Source organism: Arachis ipaensis, chromosome B4 (genome assembly GCF_059453495.1).
Source record: "Arachis ipaensis isolate K30076 ecotype BB chromosome B4, ASM5945349v1, whole genome shotgun sequence".
Taxonomy (NCBI): Eukaryota; Viridiplantae; Streptophyta; class Magnoliopsida; order Fabales; family Fabaceae; genus Arachis; species Arachis ipaensis.
In genome coordinates this window covers 53,530,626-53,556,851 of record NC_142439.1, presented here as the reverse complement: position 1 = coordinate 53,556,851, position 26,226 = coordinate 53,530,626, and the positions used below count along the sequence as shown (strand labels likewise).

At 38.3% G+C, this 26,226-nt stretch overlaps 1 protein-coding gene and 1 non-coding gene across 2 annotated transcripts; one reads left to right on the top strand and one right to left on the bottom strand.

The window, feature by feature from the left end:
• Positions 1 to 23,068, bottom strand: LOC148567602 (uncharacterized). The gene is given in 3 exon segments (XM_088484585.1): positions 1 to 333; positions 21,417 to 21,563; positions 21,566 to 23,068. Coding segments are annotated over 3 exon segments (1,983 nt in total).
• Positions 22,829 to 22,936, top strand: LOC148567603 (small nucleolar RNA R71). The gene has a single exon (XR_015881881.1). It is a non-coding gene; the product is annotated as a small nucleolar RNA R71 (small nucleolar RNA).
• Positions 23,069 to 26,226: the final 3,158 nt, after the last annotated feature.

Below are 26,226 nucleotides of genomic sequence, written 5' to 3'. Positions count from 1 at the left end.
TCAGCCTAACCTCTGCAAGCCACCCGAACCACAACCGCCCTCCTCTCTCTTTTCATCTTCCTCTCCTCTTTTCTCTTCTCCTCTGTCCACTTCCTCGCCATCGTCCACCATCACCTTCCCGTCAACCACCTCCACCACGCCAACAACCCTAACAGCCAGCGAGCCTCTCTTTCTTTCCTTCTTTTCTCTTCCCCTGTCTCGCACACCCCTGCACCTCCTCGAACCAGAAACCACCATCATAAGCGAACCACCGAGCCTTCTTCTTCCCAGAACCCACATTGCTACCGGTTCTCCTTTGCTCTGTGCGAGACCCATCACCTCCAGGTCGCTCTCCTTTTCACTGAAACGGAACTTTCAGAGCAGCGGAACCGAGCCCCTCTCCTTCTCAAGCACAGAACTGAATCACAGACCACCATGGCATTCCTTCTTCTCCCTTCCATCATGCCCAGACCACCAGTGACCCATCAGCTACAGCTGTCCCTGCGCCCTGCCGTCTTGCCGCACCACCGCTTATTCTTCTTCTTCTTCTGTAACCTGGATTTTTTGTGAAATTCTTGAATTTTTGATGAAATTTATTGTGAAATATTGTTGTTGCTAAAATTTGAAATTGGAATATTGTTGTTGCTAAATTTGTGGTTTTAAGTCGGTTTTGATTGTTGGTTTGGATTCAATTGAGGAAAAAAACTTGTGCCTGGGTTTTGAATTTCCATGAGGATCTATTGCAAGTGATTACTTTTTCTTTGTGATTTTTTTTTGCCAAAGAAGGTTCTTTGATTTCGGTTGAATGGTTGATCATGGTTAGCGGCAACATTTTTCCATGACAATTTTGTGTTTTGCAGCTTTTGATTTTTTCCAATATTATTTTTATTAATAATTAAGGGTAATTTGGTCCAAAAAAATAGAAAAGGACGATTTTATAACGTTTTGTAACGTTAAGGATGATTTTAATAAGAAAAAAAGGTCGGGGACGATTTTGATTTCGACCCCAAACCTTGGGGACGAAAAAAGTACTTATCCCTTTTATTTAATATAACTGAGGTATTTCAGATTTATCACTTCTTCTATTGTTTGTTATTAATTGATGTTCTAAGTTAGATCCTAACTTGATTTTGGAGTTGATTGATATTTGGAGACCCTTGAGTTGAATTACTCAAGAGTTAAATTGTAATTGGATTTATTGTTGGCTGGCTCTCTATTCACTAACGCTGATCCTTCCCAAGGAAGAGGATTAGAAATTGTGAATTGAAGTAGACTTCCAACTTACTTGACTTTCTTTTACTTTACTTGGTAAAGGATAACTATGTAGAAGCAACCTTCAATTATCAATTGATCTTGAGAAAAATCCAACAAGGATAGAACTTCCGATTAATCTTCTCCGGGTCAAGGGTTTTAATTTAATTACATAAAATCTCTTATTTATTTTTATTGCTTTAATTTATAAATATACCTGTGCCCATTGCCCAAACTTCAAAACCCCCAATTTATAAGACTCATAAGCAATAACAAGAACATACTTCCCTGCAATTCCTTGAGAAGACAACCCGAGGTTTAAATACTTTGGTTATCAATCTTAAAGGGGTTTGTTACTTGTGACAACCAAAACTTTTGTAAGAAAGGTTGATTGCTTGGTTTAGTAACTATACTTGCAACGAGAGTTTACTATAACTTCTAAACCATCAATCTTCAGTTCTTCAAAGACCCTGGGCGTGCCACGCTAGTACAAAGTTCCAGAGAAGTAACAATGGAGGATACTAAAGGGGCGTCGCACGCCAGGCTGGGCGTGGCATGCCTAAACCATCACTTACTGTGGGCATGCCACTTGAGCTAAGGGGCGTGGCATGCCAGCTCATCACTCCAAGAGGAACCACCACTATGGCGTGCCACTTAGTATCGAAGGCGTGGCATGCCAGCCCCAAGAAGTCACTTGGGCATGCCACTTGAGGAACCGGGCGTGGCATGCCAAGCTTGAGAAGTCTACAAATGTATGGGCGTGCCACCTGAACAGTATGGCGTGGCACACTGGTACAAAATTCCAGAGAAAGGAGTTGAAGGCCATATAGGTCTGGGTGTGCCACTTGAGGTCGAAGGCGTGGCACGCCAGGCTCTTGATAAACCACTGTTTTATGGTTTATTGATGAGCGGATAATTTATACGCTTTTTGGCATTGTTTTTAGTATGCTTTTAGTAGAATCTAGTTACTTTTAGGGATGTTGTCATTAGTTTTTATGTTAAATTCACATTTCTGGACTTTACTATGAGTTTGTGTGTTTTTCTATGATTTCAGATATTTTCTGGCTGAAATTGAGGGACTTGAGCAAAAATCAAATTCAGAGGTTGAAGAAGGACTGCTGATGCTGTTGGATTCTGACCTCCCTGCACTCAAAGTGGAATTTCTAGAGCTACAGAACACAAAATGACGCGCTTCCAATTTAGTTGGAAAGTAGACATCCAGGGCTTTCCAGAAATATATAATAGTCCATACTTTGGCCGAGTTTAGACGACTTAAAAGGGCGTTGAACGCCAGTTCTACGCTGCTGTCTGGAGTTAAACGCCAGAAACACGTCACAAGCCAGAGTTGAACGCCAGAAATACGTTACAAACTGGCGTTCAACTCCAAGATTGACCTCTACACGTGTAACATTCAAGCTCAGCCCAAGCACACACCAAGTGGGCCCCGGAAGTGGATTTATGCATCAATTACTTACTTCTGAAAACCCTAGTAACTAGTTTAGTATAAATAGGACTTTTTACTATTGTATTAGACATCTTTGATCAGTTTTATGCTATCTTAGACTTTCATGGGGGCTGGCCATTCGGCCATGCCTGGACCATTATCACTTATGTATTTTCATATGGTAGAGTTTCTGCACTCCATAGATTAAGGTGTGGAGCTCTGCTGTTCCTCAAAGATTAATGCAAAGTACTACTATTTTTCTATTCAATTCAACTTATTCCGCTTCTAAGATATTCATTTGCACTTCAACCTGAATGTGATGAATGTGACAATCATCATCATTCCCTATGAACGCGTGCCTGAGAACCACTTCCATTCTACCTTAGATTGAATGAGTATCTCTTGGATCTCTTAATCAGAATCTTTGTGGTATAAGCTAGATTGATGGCGGCATTCATGAGAGTCCGGAAAGTCTAAACCTTGTCTGTGGTATTCCGAGTAGGACTCTGGGATTGAATGACTGTGACGAACTTCAAACTCGCGAGTGCTGGGCGTAGTGACAGACACAAAAGGAGGGTGAATCCTATTCCAGTATGATCGAGAACCTCAGATGATTAGCCGTGGTGTGACAGAGCATTTGGACCATTTTCACAAGAGGATGGGATGTAGCCATTGACAACGGTGATGCCTCCAGACGATTAGCCATGCAGTGACAGCGCATCGGATCATTTTCCAGAGAGGATAAAAAGTAGCCATTGACAACGGTGATGTCCTTACATAAAGCCAGCCATGGAAAGGAGTAAGACTGATTGGATGAAGACAGCAGGAAAGCAGAGGTTCAGAGGAACGAAAGCATCTCTATACACTTATCTGAAATTCTCACCAATGATATACATAAGTGTTTCTATCCTTATTTTCTATCTATTTATTATTTATGTTCGAAAACTCCATAACTATTTTATATCCGCCAGACTGAGATTTACAAGGTGACCATAGCTTGCTTCATACCAACAATCTCCGTGGGATCGACCCTTCCTCACGTAAGGTTTATTACTTGGACGACCCAGTGCACTTGCTGGTTAGTTGTATCGAAGTTGTGAATGAAAAACGATTTATTAAGACGTGCGTACAGAGTTTCTGGCGCCGTTGCCTGAGATCACAATTTTGTGCACCATTTATCTTGTTCTTAATTGAGTGGATTTTATCAATCTTTCATACACTTGTTCATACAAAATGCATAGTTTTACAATTTCCTTCCTGATTTTGTGCTATGATTGAAAACATGCCTCTTTGGCCTTATATTTGCTAATATTAACCTTCTCTTATTACTATTTGATACCTTGATATGTACGTTAAGTGATTTCAGGATTTACAGGGTAGGAATGGCTTGGAGGATAGAAAGGAAGCATGCAAAAGTGGAAGAAATACAAGAAGTTGAAGAAACTGCAAAACTATCAGCCTGACCCTCTCGCACTAAAATTGTCATAACTTGAGCTACAAAGGTCCAAACGACGCGGTTCCAGTTGCACTGAAAAGCTAACGTCCGTGGCTTCGATTTCATAGATAATATGCTATAGTTGTCCTGACGATAGGTGACGCGAACGCATGCTCCACGCGGACGCGTCGCAGTGATGAAAAATCAGCGTGTTTGAATTTGCAACCAGCGAATTCTGGGCTGTTTCTGACCCAGTTCTCAGCCCAGAAAACACAGATTAGAGGCTATAAAGTGGGGGAATGCATCCATTCATGAACATTCCTTTCATTATTCACTTTTAATAATTTAGATGTAGTTTTTAGAGAGAGAGGTTCTCTCCTCTCTCTTAGGTTTTAGGATTAGGATTCCTCTTAAAGGATTTAGGATTTCAACTTCTTCTCAGGTTCGACGTTCCTTTTATTTATTTTCCCAATTTACTTTATGAACTTTTCCATGTTAGGTTTGAATTTATGTTTAAATGTAATTTGATGTATTTTAGATTTATGATTGCTTTATTCTATTTATGATGTCTTAAATTTAAGTTAGAATTTTCCCTTTTGGCTTTGGTTAAATAATTGGTGACGATTGAGTTATCAAACTCGAGGTGTTGACTGAAAATTGAAATTCTTCAAGAATTAATTCAAGTTCCACTAACTCTAGCCTTTCCCAAGGAAAGACTTAGACTTGAGGATTCCAATTAATTTATCCACTTAAATTACCTTCATAGTTAGAGGTTAACAAAGTGGGAGAAAAATCCAATTCTCATCACAATCGATAAGGATAACTATGATAGGACTTCCAGTTCTTATACCTTGCCAAGAGTTTTATTATTTATTTAAATTAATTCCTTACAATTTACTTTCTTGCCATTTACTATTCTTGCTTTTTATCTTATAGATTAAAAACCCAAAAATACTATTTTCCATAACCAATAATAAATCATACCTCCCTGCAATTCCTTAAGAAGACGACCCGAGGTTTAAATACTTCGGTTATCAATTTATTTAGGGGTTTGTTACTTATGACAACCAAACGTTTGTACGAAAGGATTTTCTGTTGGTTTAGAAGCTATACTTACAACGCGATTATATTTTTGTGAATTTCTTTACCGATAGGAAATCAGTTCGTCAAAATGGCACCGTTGCCGGGAAATTGCAAACGTGTGCCTTATTATTGGTTATTGTAAATATTTGCTTTTTGCTTGTTTATTTGTTTTTATTTTTGTTTTTATTTTTTCTTTTTTCGTAAAATAAGAGGTTATTGGTTTTTATTTAGTTATTAAAAATTTTTCAAAAATTTGTTCTTGGTGTTCATCTTGATCTTCAAGTTGTTCTTCGTGTTCATCTTGACCTTCAAGTTGTTCTTAGTTGTTTTCTTCGTTTTGATCTAAAAATTTTAAGTTAGGTGTCATTTTATTATTTTTCTCTTTCCTCATTTAATTCAAACATATCTTTTCTCTTTATTTTAATTGAATTTTCAAAATTTGCATTAAAAAAAATTCAGATTTTTATTTTAAAATTTTTATCTTATCTTATCTTAGTTTTAAATTTCAAAATTCAAATCTTTTTCAAAAATCATATCTTTTTCAAAATTTTATCTTATCTTATTTCAAAATCAAATTTCAAATTTCAATATTTAAATGTCAAATTTCAAATTTCAAAATTTAGATTTAAAAAATTTTTTTTTTTTCAAAATTTAAATCTTTTTCAAATCTTTATCTTATATTGTTGACTTTTTCAAAATTCAAAATTCAAAAATTTAAAATTCAAATTTCAAATTTCAAATTTCAAATTTCAAATTTCAAATTTTAAAATTCAAAATTTAAGTTTCAATAACCTATTAATTTAAATTTGTTTTTATTTTCGTTTTTAATTTTTATTTGCTATTATGAGTTCTCACCCCATCGCTTTAAGTTTGGTTCCAATGTTGTTGTAAGGAATGGAAACTATAATGAAAATAGGCATCAAGGTTGGAAGAATCAAAGATGGGAGGAGCCACAAGGATTTGATCAACCATCTTGGCAATAACCCCCCTCCAATGTACTATAACCAACAACCATTCTGTGATGCATACCAAAATGATGACTATGGTGGACCCCCTTGTAGTTACCAACAAGTCCCGCCATATGCTTATGAACCATCTCCTCAACACAACTCTGGACCATCATACTCACAAGCCCCTTATCACCAAACACCACCATATGACCCTAACCTATATCGACCACACCAACCACCATATGAACCACACCCAGAACCACCACCTCAATATTCACCATCTCCATATCCTTATCAAGAAGAACTACCTTCCTATCATGAACCCTTTCTCCAAAATAATGAACCCTCATATCCATCCCAATCTCCAATGGATGACTTCCTTCGTGGTCTTCTTCAAGGGCAAGCGAAGATGCAAAGGGATGTCCTGGAACTCACGACTGCCTTAACCGAGGTAGTAAATAAATTAGCTTCTCAACATCTGAGCACTCAAAGTACTCCCATGGCTGCATGTGGAGAATCAAAAGAAGAGCATAGCATGAAGGAGACACTAGAAACTTCGGTGGACAATGAGGAACATGGCTTTGTATTGGAACAAGTGGAGGAAGCCATAATTGTTGCAGAGGAAGAAATGGTTGAAGACTTGGGAGATGCTGAACCTCCATGGGAAAGTCAAGACATAGAGCCTCCTTCCAAGACGGTTGCATTTGATGTTGAGGAGGGTGTACAACCTCGAAGGCATGTCATGGTTAAGGACTTAGAAGAGGTCAATCAAGAGATGGAGATTTAAGAAAAAGAAGCACAACCTCCCATGCCCTTGGAAAGTAGTGAAGAGGAGATTGAATTGGAAGAAAGCTACCAAGAGGAAGAGGTTGAAATTGAAGAAGCTCGCAAAGAGGTGGAAGTTGTCAAGGTAGAGCACAAGGGAATGGAGCTTGAAATCGCCTTGCCAAAGTTTTTGGAGACCTCTCCCCCAAAGCCATTACCATCCAATACAACATTCAAGTGGTTAAAATTCATATCCTTAACTTTTACTTTCCCACTTGAATATGGGCTACTTGAGATAGATGATCAGCTTAGAGCTCTTTGTGGCTTTAAGAGTAAGAGGGAGATGGTTAGTGGTTGGCAACACAATCCTAGGTTCATTGTGGTAGGAAGCTCACGGCTGAGTTATTAAGGTTGGAAGAATACTAAATTAAATGGGTCTAGGAAACTGTTTGGATGCCTCAGTGAGAATTCAGATTGCCTGCCACCCAGTTGGAACACTGATGATCAACAAGAAGATGGGTGCAAAAGCAAGGTTTGGGACCCCGGAATTCATTCTGGCAATCAACACTTTTGGGGCCTTGTCACTTGCTTTAACTTGCTTGAAGGCTTTCTGCGCCTAGTTTGGGACCCTGGAGGCCATTGGAATCACAAACATTGGTGGAGATTCCTGGATGAGTTCAAGCACAAGCCACCATAACAAAGGACTCCCCAAATGTCCAACTTAAGGACAATAACTAAATGTGCTAGGTGGGAGACAACCCACCATGGTATGATCATTCCTTTTCAATTTTAATTTTATTTCGTTTTGTTTGTTTTTAAGTTTTATTTTATTCCATTTTATTGAACCTGGAATTATTCGTAACATCCATATCAGCACTGCATTTGCATCTGCATATTGCATAAAAAAAAAACACGCACGCGACGCGTAAGCATCGCTGACGCGTCCGCGTCACCAGTGCGTTTTGAAGAAAAGAGAATTGGACAGAGAGTCACGCGAAAGTGTGGCTGGAGGTGTGTCTTAGGCACAAATATGATCACACGATCGCGTCAATGATGCGTCCGCGTCGTTTGCGAAATAGCCTCCCCACACGTCCGTGTCACCCACGCGAACGTGTCACCCCAGATTTTTGGCAAAAATGCATTTAAACAGAGAGTTGTGCGTACGCGAGGCTGCTCTCGCGCCACTAGCACAACTCGAGTCATGCGTCCGCGTGCCCCACGCGTCTGCGTCACTTGAATTTATCACACACCACGCGATCACGTGGACCACGCATCCGCGTCACATGCGACGCACAGTTTATCCAGATCAGTGCCAATTATCTTATCTTTTCTAATCCTAATTTTTTCCCTCTTTCTTCTTTCTTTCTTACTTTATCTTTTTAACTTCTCATCCCTCTTCACTTTCATTCTATTTTATTTAATTTATTTGCATACTTTCATCCATTGCATTTTAATTTTGGGTATATTTTTATTTTTTTTTCTAAAATTATTATTTTTTCATTGGTGTTAAAATTTTATCATTCAACTGTTACATCTTTTTGAATTATTCTGGTGCTTCATGACTTGTTTTATTCTAATTGGGTATTATTATTCATAAGTCAATGCTTATTTTTATAATACTGATATTCCTTTTGCATTGATATGCACTTACACTATTTTGCATTACCCACACCCTCTTCCCCATTGTTACAATTCTTGTACTATTGATATGCCATATGCTTTTACTGTCTTCTCACTGCATGTTGTAGCTACCATGTAATTGAGACCTTTATTATTTGGCATTAACCAACCCATATTTTATTTATTTTCTTATCTTTATTTCTGGGTTACTTTTCTCCCTTTTCCTCTTCTTTCAGGATGGCCACCGAGGAAGGGAAAAGAAAGAACTTCTATATGGGGAGACAGGCAAGTCAATCTGCACAATCTATAGAGAAATGCATCAGTTGGAGCAGCCCGTCCACTTGTACATCTTAGCATGCACCGAGGACGGCGCAACCTTTAAGTGTGGGGAGGTCGATACCGATCTCCATGGGTTAGTTATTCTCTTCTCAACACCAATGTCTTATTTTCTTTATTAGTTCATTGTTGCATTGCATAATAGATTACATTTGTAGTTGATTATTTGCATTTAAATACTACTTGGTTGAAAAATAATAAGTTTCTTTCTAGGACCCTATTTTGAGGAAAAAAAAAGAAAAAAATTTCACTAATTTAAATAAAAAAATTAAAATTTTTGTGTTAATTTTGTTTGAAGTTGTATTTGGAACATGGTTTTTGAGCCAAAGAACACACAACCTGTGAGATTTTGAGCTTATTTACATGGTTACATTATTTAACCATACATATTTTATTCTTGTGTGTTTTCTTCTCTATAATTGCAATCTTTACTTTGTTCCACTCTATATGTCCATTATTTAGTGTATTTACATGCTTGCATATGATTGAGGCCATTACTTGTTTTCACTCACTTATCCCAAATAAGCATACCATTTTATATCACCCTTGTTAGCCACTTTGAGCTTTTTAACCCCCCTCTATTCCATAACCACATTACTAGCCTTAAGCAGAAAAAAAAAATAAAAATCCCAAGTTGAATCCTTAGTTAGCTTAAGATAGATATTGTGAATAAATTAAGTATGGAGAATTTTATGGGAACATGAGATGGTAGAAAAAAAAAGGGAATTAAATTGAATAAGTTATTTCAAAGTTTGGGAAGCATACTCATGTGAAATCAAAATAATTAAATTACCATGTGCATTGATAAAAAAAATAATAATAATAATAAAAAATTTAAGTAATTAAATAAGGGGATATAAAAATTTCCCCAATGCAAAATAAAAAGAATCAATGCACATGGGACAAAATTCAAAAATAAGTTTGATACATGAGCATGTAATACAAAAGTGTGAAAATTTTGGGTAGCTAGGTAAAGCATTTTTAAATTATATAAAGTATGTATATGTTAGGTGAGATCTTAGACTAATCAAGAATTCACTTTGTTAGCTCACTTAGCCTTATATATATATATATTACCTTTACATCAGCCCCATTACAACCCTAAAAAGACCTCATGATGTTTGCATTGGTACATTAAATATTTGTTGATTGGTTAGATGAAGAACAAAGTTTAGAAAGCATGATTAGAGAAGAGTAGAGTGAATTACCCTATACACTTGAGAGACTACAGTGATATACACTACTAGTAAGGGTTCAAGGCTTGATTCTATGTTCCCTGCTTTCGTGAGCTGTCTTCTTACAAGTTTACTTGCTTTTTATTGTACGATTTGAATTAGTGAAAATTGGTTTGTATTTGTCTTGGAGAACTTGTTTGCTTTTAACCAAGTAGGTAGAAACATTTTGCATGTAGTTGCATTCATATAGATAGGTTGCATTTCATACATTCTACCATTCCTCTTCACTCCTTTATAACTTCCCTTGAGCTTAGCATGAGGACATGCTAATGTTTAAGTGTGGGGAGGTTGATAAACCACTATTTTATGATTTATCTTGTGCTTAATTGAGTAGATTTTATCAATCTTTCATACACTTGTTCATACAAAATGCATAGTTTTACAATTTCCTTCCTGATTTTGTGCTATGATTGAAAACATGCCACTTTGGCCTTATATTTGCTAATATTAACCCTCTCTTATTACCATTTGATGCCTTGATATGTACGTTAAGTGATTTCAGAATTTACAGGGCAGGAATGGCTTGGAGGATGGAAAGGAAGCATGCAAAAGTGGAAGGAATACAAGAAGTTGATGGAACTGCAAAGCTGTCAGCCTGACCCTCTCACACTAAAACTGTCATAACATGAGCTACAGAGGTCCAAACGACGTGGTTCTAGTTGCGTTGGAAAGCTAATGTTTGGGGCTTCGATTTGATATATAATAATATGCCATAGTTGCTCTGACGATAGGCAACACGTACGCATGCTCCATGCGGATGCGTCGTAGTGACGAAAAATCAGAGTGTTTGAATTCGCAACCAGCGAATTCTGAGCTGTTTCTGACCCAATTCTCGGCCCAGAAAACACAGATTAGAGGCTATAAAGTGGGAGAATTCATCCATTCATGAACATGCCTTCCATTATTCACTTTTAATAATTTAGATGTAGTTTTTAGAGAGAGAGGTTCTCTCCTCTCTCTTAGGTTTTAGGATTAGGATTCCTCTTAAAGGATTTAGGATTTCAACTTCTTCTCAGGTTCGACGTTCCTTTTATTTAATTTCCTAATTTACTTTATGAACTTTTCCATATTAGATTTGAATTTATGTTTAAACGTAAGTTTATGTGTTTCAGATTTATGATTGCTTTATTCTATTTATGATGTCTTAAATTTAATTTAGAATTTTCCCTTTTGGCTTTGGTTAAATAATTGGTGACGCTTGAGTTATCAAACTGGAGGTGTTGACTAAAAATTGGAAGTCTTCAAGAATGAATTCAAGTTCCACTAAGTTAGAGGTTAATAAAGTGGGAGAAAAATCCAATTCTCATCACAATCGATAAGGATAACTATGATAGGACTTCTAGTTTTTATACCTTGCTAAGAGTTTTATTATTTATTTAAATTAATTCCTTACAATTTACTTTCTTGCCATTTACTATTCTTGCTTTTTATCTTATACATTAAAAACCAAAAAATACTATTTTCCATAACCAATAATAAATCATACCTCCCTACAATTCTTTGAGAAGACGACCCGAGGTTTATATACTTCGATTATCAATTTATTTAGGCGTTTGTTACTTGTGACAACCAAACATTTGTACGAAAGGATTTTCTGTTGGTTTAGAAGCTGTACTAACAACGCGATTATATTTTTGTGAATTTCTTTACCGATAGGAAATCAGTTCGTCAGCTCTCAATCTCACTTTGGCGTGCCACTTGAGCGACTAGGTGTGGCACGCCAATGCATAAAGAGGCCAAAGCAAGGGCTGGGCGTGCCACTTGGTATCCAAGGCGTGGTACGCCAGTCCAAGAATCTCACTATGGCGTGCCACTTGAGTGCTGGGGGTGGCAGGCCAGCTGCTGAAACCAAGGCAAGATCAAGGGCGTGGCATGCCAGACTCTAGGCGTGGCATGCCAGACTCTAGGCGAGGCACGCTGGTACAAGTTTCCAGAGAGGATGAAGGAGGCCAAACACATGGGCGTGCCACTTGGTGTCGAGGGCGTGGCACGCCACCCACTATTCCTCACTTAGGCGTGCCACTTGAACCCCAGGCGTGGCATGCCATTGTCATTCAGAAAGCAAGAGCCATTGGGGCGTGCCACATGAGTTCATGGCATGGCACGCCAAACAGAAGGATCACTTGCCTCCAAATGGTGTAGCACGCCAGACCTTGGGCGTGTCACGCTAGTTCAACTATCCAAAGGCAAGAAGAAGAGGAAAAAGGCTAGGGCGTGCCACTTAAGCTCGAAGGCGTGGCACGCCATGCTACATGGGCATTAAAAGACCCTGGGCGTGCCACTTGATCTCGAAGGCGTGGCACGCCAAGGGTGTTACTAAAGAAGAGCGTGCCACTTAAGGGACTGGGCATGGCATGCCAAGCCAGAATTGAAGGAGCACATGACACAACACTAAAGCGCCAGCCACACGCCAGCTGGGAAGTCATGCTTATTGAGTTTCTTTTCCCTCCAAATTGTAATTTTTCTTTTTTCACTTTGGTTATTCTTTTATTTTAAGAGCTAGGAGTAGTATAAAAACCCCCCAAGAAGTACTGAAGAAGGGGTTAAGCAATTAGAGAGACTAGTTTTGGATTCATTTTTACACTTCATCATCTTTTTTACTTTGGAGTACTTTTCTTTGAGCTATGAGTAGCTAAATTCCCTCACATTGAGAGAGGGAGCTCTGTTGTACTTGATGGATTGATGATAGTAAAATTATTCTTCTCTTCATCTTCTCTTTGATTTGCTAGAAGGAATTTTATTTCTAATGCTTAGTGTTCAATTATCTTGGAAAAGAGATTGAATGCAAAATGGGTTTCATGGGAACCTTGAGAAAGGAAATATGAAACCATGCTTGAAATCCCTTCTCACACTTGAGTAGGATCTGGGTTTTGGTGTTTGGATATGGTGACATATAATCTTCCCTTTACTTGGACCTATGATGATGTGTGGTATAATCAGGGACCAAGCATATCTCTCTTCATGAACAATTAGACCAAGGAATTGGCTATTGATCAAGATATGAGAGATTGAGTCACCAAGGGATTGGGGCTCAATCAATCATAATTGCCAAGAGGTCAATGAGTTGCATGATTGAAGAGGATATAAGTTGAAATTGATCCAAAGAGACAACATCTCCTGATCTTAATGAATTTCCCCATTCTTATCTACCACTTTCTTTATAGCTTGCTTTTGCATTCTGCAATTCCCCATTCCCATTTACAATTAAGTCATTTATGATTCTGTACTTTACATTCTGTCATTTCCATTTCTGCACTTTATTGCTTCCCTTTACATTTTAGCCATTTACATTTCTATCATTTATAATTCTGCAAATCACAATCTATCTATTCTGCTTGGCTAATTCATCAATTGATTAAAACTGCTCAAATTTGCCAATCTCTGTGGATACGATCCCACTTCACTGTGGGTTATTACTTGACAATAATTTTGGTGCGCTTGCCAAAAGAACTTATTCACCATTTTTTTGAATGGGGGTGTGAATTGGATTCATCAAGCTTTATGGCGCCGTTGCCGGGGATTGGCTTAAATTTGACAGTGATTAAATTGATTGCAGAGCTAGATTAAGCAATTTAATTTCCTTGTTATTTTATTTTATTTTATTTTTCTAGCACTTTTTATTTTTCTTTCATCTCTGCTCTGGGTTATATTTCTTTTTCTTTGATTATTTTAGTTACCCATCGTCCATATTTCCACTCTTCTAACTGTTCGATTAATTGCATCAACAAAGCTAACCACTAATCTCAACAAGATTTTTCTTACTTAACTTATTTTCTGCTGGTTATTTGCCAAGTGTATGACAGGAAGAAGAGGAGAGACTTCATCTCCCTTTGATAGTGAAATTGAGAGGACCTTCCTTAGACTAAGGAGGGAAGCAAGAGGCAAAGGCATAGTTGTAGAGGAACTAATGAAGGAAGATCTGCAAACCACCATGGATGACGAAGTACAGGACAATGTTGGAGGAGATGCTGGAAATAATGTTGGACAAGAAAGGAGAGTCTTAGGGTCCTATATCAACCCAAATCCAGGAAATTGTGGCAGCAGCATTCTAAAGCCAACAATCCATGATAACAATTTTGAGTTGAAACCTCAGCTCATCACACTTGTCCAGAATAATTGTTCATATGGAGGAAGTGACCAAGAAGACCCTAATCAATATCTCAACACATTCCTGAGGATATGTGATACTGTAAAGTCCAATGGGGTATACCCTGACATCTACAAGCTACTCTTGTTTCCTTTCTCACTCAGAGATAAGGTAGCAAAGTGGCTGGAATCATATCCCAAGGAGAGCCTAACCACATGGGAGGATGATGTAAGCAGATTCCTTGCAAGATTTTACCCTCCACAAAGAATCAACAGGCTGAGAACTGAGGTGCAAACTTTCAGACAACAAGATGGAGAAACACTCTATGAGGCATGGAAGAGATTCAAAGATCTGACAAGAAGATGCCCACCAGAAATGTTCAATGAGTGGGTACAACTACACATCTTCTATGAAGGGCTATCCTATGAATCAAAGAAGGCCATGGATCATTCTTCAGGAGGCTTACTCAACAAAAAGAAAACTATTGAAGAAGCCATAGATGTCATCGAGACTGTAGCTGAAAATGAGTATTTATATGCTTCAGAAAGAACTCATAAGAAAGGAGTGCTAGAACTCAACTCTGTAGATGCTATGTTAGCTCAAAACAAGGCAATTGCAGCACAAATAGCAACCTTAACCAAGAAGATAGAGGCTAATCAAGTCTCAGCCATACAAAATCAAACTCCTCAACAAGAAGGAAGTGCATCAGAATTTGAAGGTGACTGGGAACAAGCTAATTATGTGAACAACTCATCCAGACCACCATATGATCCAAACTCTAAGACATACAACCCAGGTTGGAAGAACCACCTAAATTTTAGGTGGGAAAACCAACAAAACCATAACCAGGACCACAATAAACCTTATCCATCAAATCAACACAACACTCACAACCCCAACCATCAAACAGGCAACCATAGACCCTACCATAACTCACAAAACACATCATACCATAGCAACCAACCAATACACAACAACCTCCATCAAGACACACCACCCTCAACTATGCAACCATGTGAAATCAAGAGCAACTTTGAGAGGATGGAGGCTGCAATAGCACAACTGTCATCACAGCTTACAGGAGTAGTCTCCACCCTCATGGAGAGACAAGCACAGACTGAAAGAAGGATAGACGCCAATCAAGAGGAATACAGGTCAAATCTGAAAAATCAAGGCGCAACATTCTCAAAGTTAGAAGCACAAGTGGGGATCTTATCCAAGAAAATCCTACTGCCCACACACACATTTTCCAGTGATACCATGGCCAACCCAAGAGGGGAATGCAAGGCCATTACACTTAGAAGTGGGAAAGATGTGGAGGAAGGACCCCCAAGCAAAGACAACCATGAAGAAGAAGTTACAGAAAAGCATGGGAATAAGAATGAAGAAGAGACCCCTGCTCTATCCTCATCAAAACCAGTCCTGAAGCCTTATGTGCCAAAGGCACCATACCCACAAAGGTTGGGAAAAGGTGGAAAGGATGGCCAATTCTCTAAGTTCCTAGAGATTTTCAAGAAGCTCCAAATCAACATACCATTTGCTGAGGCATTGGAGCAAATGCCACTCTATGCCAAATTCTTGAAAGAGCTTATAACAAGAAAAATGAACTGGGAGGCAAAGGAGACCATAGTATTAACTGAGGAATGTAGCGCCATCATACAAAAGAAGCTACCTCAGAAAGCCTTGTGTGACTTGGGAGCTAGCATAAATCTCATGTCCTTAACCATGATAAGAAGGATGAAGATTGAGGAAGCCAAGCCAACAAAAATGGCACTCCAATTGGCTGAAAGAACATTTAAGTTTCCACATGGGGTGGTGGAAGACTTGTTAGTAAAAGTGGGGAAATTCATTTTCCCAGCTGATTTTGTTGTGCTGGACATGAAAGAAGAGGCCAACACATCAATCATCCTAGGAAGGCCACTCCTAGCTACTACTGGAGCCATCATTGATGTGCAAAAAGGGGAATTAGTCTTGAGATTTCATGAAGAAAAGATGGTCTTCAACGTCTTTAAAGCAATGAGTTACCCCAAAGAATTCATAGGAGAATGCATGATGGTAGACACTGGTGCACGAAATTGTGATCTCTGGTAATAGCTCCAAAAACTTGGTGCTCTAATCTCAATTCATAATTTGTCACAACTTCGATAAAACTAACCAGCAAGTGCACTGGGTCGTCCAAGTAATAAACCTTACGTGAGTAAGGGTCGATCCCACGGAGATTGTTGGTATGAAGCAAGCTATGGTCACCTTGTAAATCTCAGTCAGGCGGATAATAATTGATTATGGAGTTTTCGAAAATAATATTAATTAAACAGAAAATAGGGATAGAAACACTTATGTAATTCATTGGTGAAAATTTCAGATAAGCGTATAGAGATGCTATCGTTCCTCTGAACCTCTGCTTTCCTGCTGTCTTCATCCAATCAGTCTTACTCCTTTCCATGGCTAGCTTTATGCAAGGGCATCACCCTTGTCAATGGTTACATCCCCTCCTCTTGTGAAAATAGTCCAAATGCTCTGTCACAGCACGGCTAATCATCTGAGGTTCCCGATCATGCTGGAATAGGATTCACCCTCCTTTTGCGTCTGTCACTACGCCCAGCAATCGCGAGTTTGAAGCTCGTCACAATCATTCAATCCTAGAATCCCACTCGGAATACCACAGACAAGGTTTAGACTTTCCGGATTCTCATGAATGCCGCCATCAATCTAGCTTACACCACGAAGATTCTGATTAAGAGATATAAGAGATACTCATTCAATCTAAGGTAGAACGGAAGTGGTTGTCAGGCACGCATTCATAGGGAATGATGATGATTGTCACGTTCATCACATTCAGGTTGAAGTGCAAATGAATATCTTAGAAGAGGAATAAGTTGAATTGAATAGAAAAACAGTAGTACTTTGCAATAATCTTTGAGGAACAGCAGAGCTCCATACCATAATCTATGGAGTGTAGAAACTCTACCGTATGAAAATACATAAGTGATAATAGAGGGTAAGCATGGCCGAGTGGCCAGCCTCCCATGGAGGTCTAGAGATCTAAAATTGATCAAAAGATGTCTAATACAATAGTAAAAAGTCCTATTTATAATAAACTAGCTACTAGGGTTTACAGAAGTAAGTAATTGATGCATAAATCCACTTCCGGGGCCCACTTGGTGTGTGCTTGGGCTGAGATTGAATGTTACACGTGCAGAGGCTCTTTCTGGAGTTGAACGCCAGGTTGTAACGTATTTCTGGCGTTCAACTCTGGTTTGTGACTTGTTTCTGGCGTTTAACTCCAGACAGCAGCATAGAACTGGCGTTCAACGCCCTTTTATGTCATCTAAACTCGACCAAAGTATGGAATATTATACATTTCTGGAAAGCCCTAGATGTCTACTTTCCAACGCAATTAGAAGCGTGCCAGTTTGAGTTCTGTAGCTCCAGAAAATCCACTTTGAGTGCAGGGAGGTCAGAATCCAACAGCATCAGCAGTCCTTCTTCTACCTCTGAATCTGATTTTTCCTCAAGTCCCTCAATTTCAGCCAGAAAATACCTGAAATCACAGAAAAACACACAAACTCATAGTAAATTCCAGAAATGTGAATTTAACATAAAAAATAATGAAAACATCCCTAAAAGTAACTAGATCCTACTAAAAACATACTAAAAACAATGCCAAAAAGCATATAAATTATCCGCTCATCACAACACCAAACTTAAATTGTTGCTTGTCCCCAAGCAACTGAAAATAAAATAGGATAAAAAGAAGAGAATATACTATAAATTCCAAACTACCAATGAAACATAGCTCCAATCAGATGAGCGGGACTTGTAGCTTTTTGCCTCTTGAATAGTTTTGGCATCTCACTTTATCCATTGAAGTTCAGAATGATTGGCATCTATAGGAACTTAGAGTTCAGATAGTGTTATTGATTTTCCTAGTTCAGTATGATGATTCTTGAACACAGCTATTTTATGAGTCTTGGCCGTGGCCCTAAGCACTTTGTTTCCAGTATTACCACCGGATACATAAATGCCACAGACACATAATTGGGTGAACCTTTTCAGATTGTGACTCGGCTTTGCTAAAGTCCCCAATTAGAGGTGTCCAGGGTTCTTAAGCACACTCTTTTTTTTTTTTGCTTTGGACCTTGACTTTAACCGCTCAGTCTCAATTTTTCACTTGACACCTACACGCCACAAGCACATGGTTAGGGACAGCTTGGTTTAGTCGCTTAGCCTAGGATTTTATTCCTTTAGGCCCTCCTATCCACTGATGCTCAAAACCTTGGGATCCTTTTTATTACCCTTGCCTTTTGGTTTTAAGGGTTATTGGCTTTTTGCTCTTGCCTCTTGGTTTTAAGAGCTTTGGCTTTTTCTACTTGCTTTTTCTCTCTCTTTTTTTTTCTATTTTTTTCGCTATTTTTTTTTCTTTTTTTTTTTCTGCAAGCTTTGTTCTTTGCTGCTTTTTCTTGCTTCAAGAATCATTTTTATGATTTTTCAGATTATCAAATAACATGTCTCCTTATCATCATTCTTTCAAGAGCCAACATATTTAACATTTTTAAACAACAACTTCAAAAGACATATGCACTGTTCAAGCATTCATTCAGAAAACAAGAAGCATTGTCACCATATCAATATAATTAAACTAAGTTCAAGGATAAATTCAAAACTCATGTACTTCTTATTCTTTTGAATTAAAACATTTTTCATTTAAGAGAGGTGATGGATTCATAGGACATTCACAACTTTAAGACAAAGTTACTAAATACTAATGATCATGTAATAAGACACAAATATGGATAAGCACTTAACATAGAAAACGAAAAATAGAGAAAGTAAGAACAAGGAATGAGTCCACCTTAGTGATGGTGGCGTTTCCTTCTTGAGGAACCAATGATGTCCTTGAGCTCTTCTATGTCTCTTCCTTGTCTTTGTTGCTCCTCCCTCATTGCTTTTTGATCTTCTCTTATTTCATGAAGGATGATGGAGTGCTCTTGATGTTCCACCCTTAATTGTCCCATGTTGGAACTTAATTCTCCTAGGGAGGTGTTGATTTGCTCCCAAAAGTTTTGTGGAGGGAAGTGCATCTCTTGAGGAATCTCAGGGATTTCTTGATGATGAGCTTCTCTATGCTCTCTTGATTGCTCTATCTTTTTCTTAGTGATGGACTTGTCCTCTTCAATGAGGATATCTCCCTCTATGTCAATCCCAGCCGAATTGCATAGGTGGCAAATGAGGTGGGAAAAGGCTAACCTTGCCATAGTGGAGGACTTGTCAGCCACCTTGTAGAGTTCTTGAGGTATAATCTCATGAACTTCCACCTCTTCTCCAATCATGATGCTATGGATCATGATGGCCCGGTCTATAGTAACTTCAGACTGGTTGCTAGTAGGAATGATTGAGCATTGAATGAACTCCAACCATCCTCTAGCTACAAGCTTAAGGTCCAGTCTTCTTAGTTGAACCGGCTTGCCTTTGGAGTCAATCTTCCATTGAGCTCCTTCCACACATATGTCCATGAGGACTTAGTCCAACCTTTGATTAAAGTTGACCCTTCTAGTGTAGGGGCGTTCATCTCCTTGCATCATGTTTGGCAAGTTGTACGCCAACCTCACATTTTTCGGACTAAAGTCTAAGTATTTTCCCCGAACCATGGTGAGATAATTCTTTGGGTTCGGGTTCTTACTTTGATCATGGTTCCTAGTGATCCATGCATTAGCATAGAACTCTTGAACCATTAGGATGCCGACTTGTTGGATGGGGTTTGTTAGAACTTCCCAACCTCTTCTTTGAATTTCATGTCGGATCTCCGGATACTCATTTCTCTTGAGTTTAAAAGGGACCTCGGGGATCACCTTCTTCTTGGCCACAACATCATAGAAGTGGTCTTGATGAGCTTTGGAGATGAACCTTTCCATCTCCCATGACTCGGCGGTGGAAGCTTTTGTCTTCCCTTTCCCTTTTCTAGAGGATTCTCCGGTCTTAGGTGCCATCAATGGTAGTGAAAAAACAAAAAGCTTATGCTTTTACCACACCAAACTTAGAATTTTGCTCGCCCTCGAGCAAGAGAAGAAAGAATAGATGAAGAAGAAGAAGAAAATATGGAGAAGAGGGGGGAGGTGTATTTCGGCCAAGAAGAGGAAGAGAGCGTTGTGTTGTGTGAAAATGAGGAAGAATGGAGGGCTTTATATAGGGAAGGGAGGAGGGGTAAGGTTCGGCCATAAGGGTGGATTTTGGGTGGGAAATTGATTTTGAATTTTGAAGGTAGGTTTATGGGGAATAGTGGATGGATGTGAGTGGTGAAGTGGTTATAGGGAAGAGAGATTGAGGTGATTGGTGAAGAGTTTTGGGGAAGAGTGTTAATGGGATTGTGTGAAAGAGAGGTGAGAAGAAGTGAGTGGAGGTAGGTGGGGATCCTGTGGGGTCCACAGATCCTGAGGTGATCCTGTGGGGTCCACAGATCCTGAGGTGTTCAAGGATTTACAACCTTACACCAAATTGGGCATGCAAAATGACCTTGCACACAACTCTGGGCGTTCAGCGCCAGATTGGTGCTTGTTCTGGGCGTTGAACGCCCATTTGTAGCCTATTTCTGGTGTTGAACGCCAGAACCATGCTTGTTCTGGGCGTTTAGCGCCAGCTCTTCTCCAGGGTGCATTTCTGGCGTTCAAACGCCCAGATGCTGCCCATTTCTGGCGTTCAGCGCCAGAACCATGCTCTGTTCTGGCGTTGAACGCCCAAAACATGCTTCTTACTGGCGTTTAAACGCCAGTAAGGTCTTCCTCCAGGGTGTGATTTTTCTTCTGCTGTTTTTGATTCCGTTTTCAATTTTTATGTTTATTTTGTGACTCCACATGATGATGAACCTAATAAAACATGAAAAACAATGAAAATTAGATAAATAAACATTGGGTTGCCTCCCAACAAGTGCTTCTTTAATGTCAATAGCTTGACAGTGGGCCCTCATGGAGCCTCACAGGTGTGCAGAGCATTGTTGAGACCTCCCAACACCAAACTTAAAGTTTGGATATGGGGGTTTGACACCAAACTTAGAGTTTGGTTGTGGCCTCCCAATACCAAACTTAGAGTTTGACTATGGGGGCTTTGTTTGACTCTGCTTTGTGAGAAGCTCTTTATGCTTCCTCTCCATGGATGCAGAGAGAGATCCTTGAGTTGTAAACACAAGGTTGTCCTCGTTTAGTTGAAGGATCAATTCTCCTCTGTCCACATCAATCACAGCTCTTGCTGTGGCTAGGAAGGGTCTTCCAAGGATGATGAATTCATCCTCATCCTTCCCAGTATCTAAGATTATGAAATCAGCAGGGATATAAAGGCCTTCAACCTTTACTAACACGTCCTCTACTTATCCATAAGCCTGTTTTTTTTTGAATTGTCTGCTATCTCTAATGAGACTTTAGTGGCATGCACCCCAAAGATTCCCATTTTCTCTATTACAGAGAAGAGCATGAGGTTTATTCCTGAACCAAGGTCACACAGAGCCTTAAAGATCATGGTGCCTATGGTACAAGGTATTAAGAACTTTCCAGGATCCTGTTTCTTCTGAGGCAATGCCAGTTGATCCAGATCACTTAGTTCATTGGTGAACAAGGGAGGTTCATCTTCCCAAGTTTCAATGCCAAATAATTTGGCATTCAGCTTCATGATTGCACCAAGAAACTTGGCAGTTTGCTCTTCAGTAACATCCTCATTCTCTTCAGAAGAGGAATACTCATCAGAGCTCATGAATGGCATAAGGAGGTTCAATGGAATCTCTATAGTCTCTAGATGAGTCTCAAATTCCTTTGGTTCCTCAGAGGGAAACTCCTTATTGATCACTGGACATCCCAGGAGGTCTTCCTCACTGGGATTCACGTCCTCTCCTTCCTTTACAGGTTCGGCCATGGTGATCAATTCAATGGCCTTGCACTCTCCTTTTGGATTTTCTTCTGTATTGCTTGGGAGAGTACTAGGAGGAATTTCAGTGATCCTTTTACTCAGCTGGCCCACTTGTGATTCCAAATTTCTAATGGAAGACCTTGTTTCATTCATGAAACTTACAGTGGCCACTAAGTTTGCTAAATTAGAGGTATTTTGTCCAGAGTTCTCTATCTGTTGCTGAGTGGATGATGGAAAAGGTTTACTATTGTTAAACCTGTATCTTCCACCATTATTAAAGCCTTGTTGAGGCTTTTGTTGATCCTTCGATGAGAGATTTGGATGATTTCTCCATGATGGATTATAGGTGTTTCCATAAGGTTCACCTAAGTAATTCACCTCTGCTATTGCAGGGTTCTCAGAATCATAAGCTTCTTCTTCAGAAGATGCCTCTTGAGTACTGTTGGATGCAGCTTGCATTCCATTCAGACTCTGAGAAATCATATTGACTTGCTGAGTCAATATTTTGTTCTGAGCCAGTATGGCATTCAGAGTATCAATTTCAAGAACTCCCTTCTTCATAGGCGTCCCATTATTCACAGGATTCCTCTCATAAGTGTACATGAATTGGTTATTAGCAACCATGTCAATGAGTTCTTGAGCTTCTGCAGGCATTTTTTTTAGGTGAATGGATCCACCTACAGAAGTATCCAATGACATTTTAGCCAATTCAGATAGACCATCATAGAATATATCCAGGATGGTCCATTCTGAAAGCATGTCAGAAGGATACTTTTTGGTCAGTTCTTTGTATCTCTCCCAAGCTTCATAGAGGGATTCACCTTCTTTCTGTCTGAAGGTCTGAACATCCACTCTAAGCTTACTCAGCTTTTGAGGAGGAAAGAACTTGGCTAAGAAAGCCTTGACCAGCTTATCCCAAGAGTTCAGGCTATCCTTAGGTTGAGAGTCCAACCATATCCTAGCTCTGTCTCTTACAGCAAAAGGGAAAAGCATGAGCCTGTAGACCTCAGCATCTACTCCATTAGTCTTAACAGTATCACATATCTACAAGAATTCAGTTAAGAACTGAAAAGGATCTTCAAATGGAAGTCCATAAAACGTGCAGTTCTGCTGCAGCAGAGAAACTAATTGAGGTTTCAGCTCAAAATTGTTTGCTCCAATGGCAGGAATGGAGATGCTTCTACCATGTAAATTGGAATTTGGTGCAGTAAAGTCACCAAGCATCCTCCTTGCATTATTATTATTTTCGGCTGCCATCTCCTCTTCTTGTTCGAAAATTTCTGAAAGGTTATTTCTGGATTGTTGTAATTTAGCTTCTCTTAGTTTCCTCTTCAGAGTCCTTTCAGGTTCTGGATCTGCTTCAACAAGAATATTCTTGTCCTTGCTCCTGCTCATATGACAAAGAAGAGGGCACAGAAAAAATAATAATAATAATAATAATAGGGATCCTTTATACCACAGTATAGAAGTCCCTGTGTGAGTGGAAGAAAGGAAGGGGACAAAGAATGTAATGTAAGGAAAGAAACACAAGGGTGAGGAGAGCAGAGATGTGAGGTGAGGAGATGTTGGTGGATGAATAAATAAATAGAATAAGATGAGAGAGAAGGAGAATTTTCGAAAATAATTTTTGAAAAAGAGTTAGTGATTTTCGAAAATAGTTTTTGAAAAAGGTTAGTAATTTTTTTTTTGAAAATTAAAATCAAAAATTAAAATAATTAGTCAATTAAAAAGAATTTTTGAAAAAGAGGGAAGATATTTTCGAAAATTAGAGGGAGAGAGAGTTAGTTAGGTAGTTTTGAAAAAGATAGGAAACAAACAAAAAGTTAGTTAGTTAGTTGAAACAAATTTGAAAATCAATTTTGAAAAGATAAGAAGATAAGAAGTTAGAAAAGATATTTTAAAATCATATTTTTGAAAAAGATAAGATAAGAAGATATTTTTGAAAAGATATGATTGAAATTAGTTTTAAAAAAGATTTGATTTTTAAAATCACAATTAATGACTTGATTCACAAGAAATCACAAGATATGATTCTAGAACTTAAAGTTTGAATCTTTCTTAACAAGTAAGTAACAAACTTGAAATTTTTGAATCAAAACATTAATTGATGATGATATTTTCGAAAATTATGATATAAAATTAAGAAAAAGATTTTTTTTTTGAAAAATATTTTTATAATTTTCGAAAAGAACTAAGAAAAATGAAAAAGATTTGATTTTTGAAAAAGATTTTGAAAAAGATAAGATTTTTAAATTGAAAATTTGATTTGACTCATAAAAACAACCAGATTTTAAAAATTTTTAAAAGAGTCAAATCTAATTTTCGAAATTTTAAGAGAGAAAAAGGGAAAGATATTTTTTTGATTTTTGAATTTTTAATGATGAGAGAGAAAAACATGAAAAAGACTCAATGCATGAAAATTTTGGATCAAAGTATGTGATGAATGCAAGAACACTATGAATGTCAAGATGAACACCAAGAACACTTTGAATGTCAAGATGAACATCAAGAACATGTTTTTTGAAAAATTTTTAATGCAAAGAAAACATGCAAGACACCAAACTTAGAAATCTTTCATGTTTATACTCTATGGATGCAAAAATGCACATGTAAAACAGGAAAAGATGCAAAACAAGAAAACATCAAGATCAAACAAGAAGACTTACCAAGAACAACTTGAAGATCATGAAAAACACCATGAATGCATGAATTTTCGAAAAATACAAAATAAATATGCAATTGACACCAAACTTATAACAAGACACATGACTCGAACAAGAAACATGAAAAATATTTTGGATTTTTATGATTTTATGAAATTTTTTTGTATTTTCTTTTAATTTTTTCGAAAATCATTTTGAAAAAGAAAAATAAGGATTCCAAAATTTTTAATATGAATTCCAGGTATCTTATGCTCTTTAGTCTAAAGCTCCAATCAAAGGGTCAGGCATGGCTTAATAGCCAGCCAAGCTTTAGTATGCTATTATATGCATCAGCTAATTTGCTAAGAAAGACAAAAAAGCTCTTCTCTTGAGTATAAGTGAAACCTCAGTCCAAAAGAACTTAGACATGGTTTTATAGCCAGCCAGGCTTCAGCATGCTTCATGAAACACTAGAATTCATTCTTAAAAATTCTGAAGAGAGGAATATATTTTTGAAAACATTTTTATTTTAAAATTTTTTTTTTCGAAAACAAAGGAGAAATTTTTGAAAGATTTTTGAAAAATTTTTTTTTTGAAAACTTTTTGAAAAGAAAACGAAAAGAAAGTTACCCAATCTGAGCAACAAGATGAACAGTCAGTTGTCCAAACTCGAACAATCCCCGGCAACGGCGCCAAAAACTTGGTGCACGAAATTGTGATCTCTGGTAATAGCTCCAAAAACTTGGTGCTCTAATCTCAATTCATAATTTGTCACAACTTCGATACAACTAACCAGCAAGTGCACTGGGTCGTCCAAGTAATAAACCTTACGTGAGTAAGGGTCGATCCCACGGAGATTCTTGGTATGAAGCAAGCTATGGTCACCTTGTAAATCTCAGTCAGGCGGATAATAATTGATTATAGAGTTTTTGAAAATAATATTAATTAAACAGAAAATAGGGATAGAAACACTTATGTAATTCATTGGTGAAAATTTCAGATAAGTATATAGAGATGCTTTCGTTCCTCTGAACCTCTGCTTTCCTGCTGTCTTCATCCAATCAGTCTTACTCCTTTCCATGGCTGGCCTTATGCAAGGGCATCACCCTTGTCAATGGTTACATCCCCTCCTCTTGTGAAAATAGTCCAAATGCTCTGTCACAGCACGGCTAATCATCTGAGGTTCCCGATCATGCTGGAATAGGATTCACCCTCCTTTTGCGTCTGTCACTACGCCCAGCAATCGCGAGTTTGAAGCTCGTCACAGTCATTCAATCCCAGAATCCCACTCGGAATACCACAGACAAGGTTTAGACTTTCTGGATTCTCATGAATGCCGCCATCAATCTAGCTTACACCACGAAGATTCTGATTAAGAGATCTAAGAAATACTCATTCAATCTAAGGTAGAACGGAAGTGGTTGTCAGGCACACGTTCATAGGGAATGATGATGATTGTCACGTTCATCACATTCAGGTTGAAGTACAAATGAATATCTTAGAAGAGGA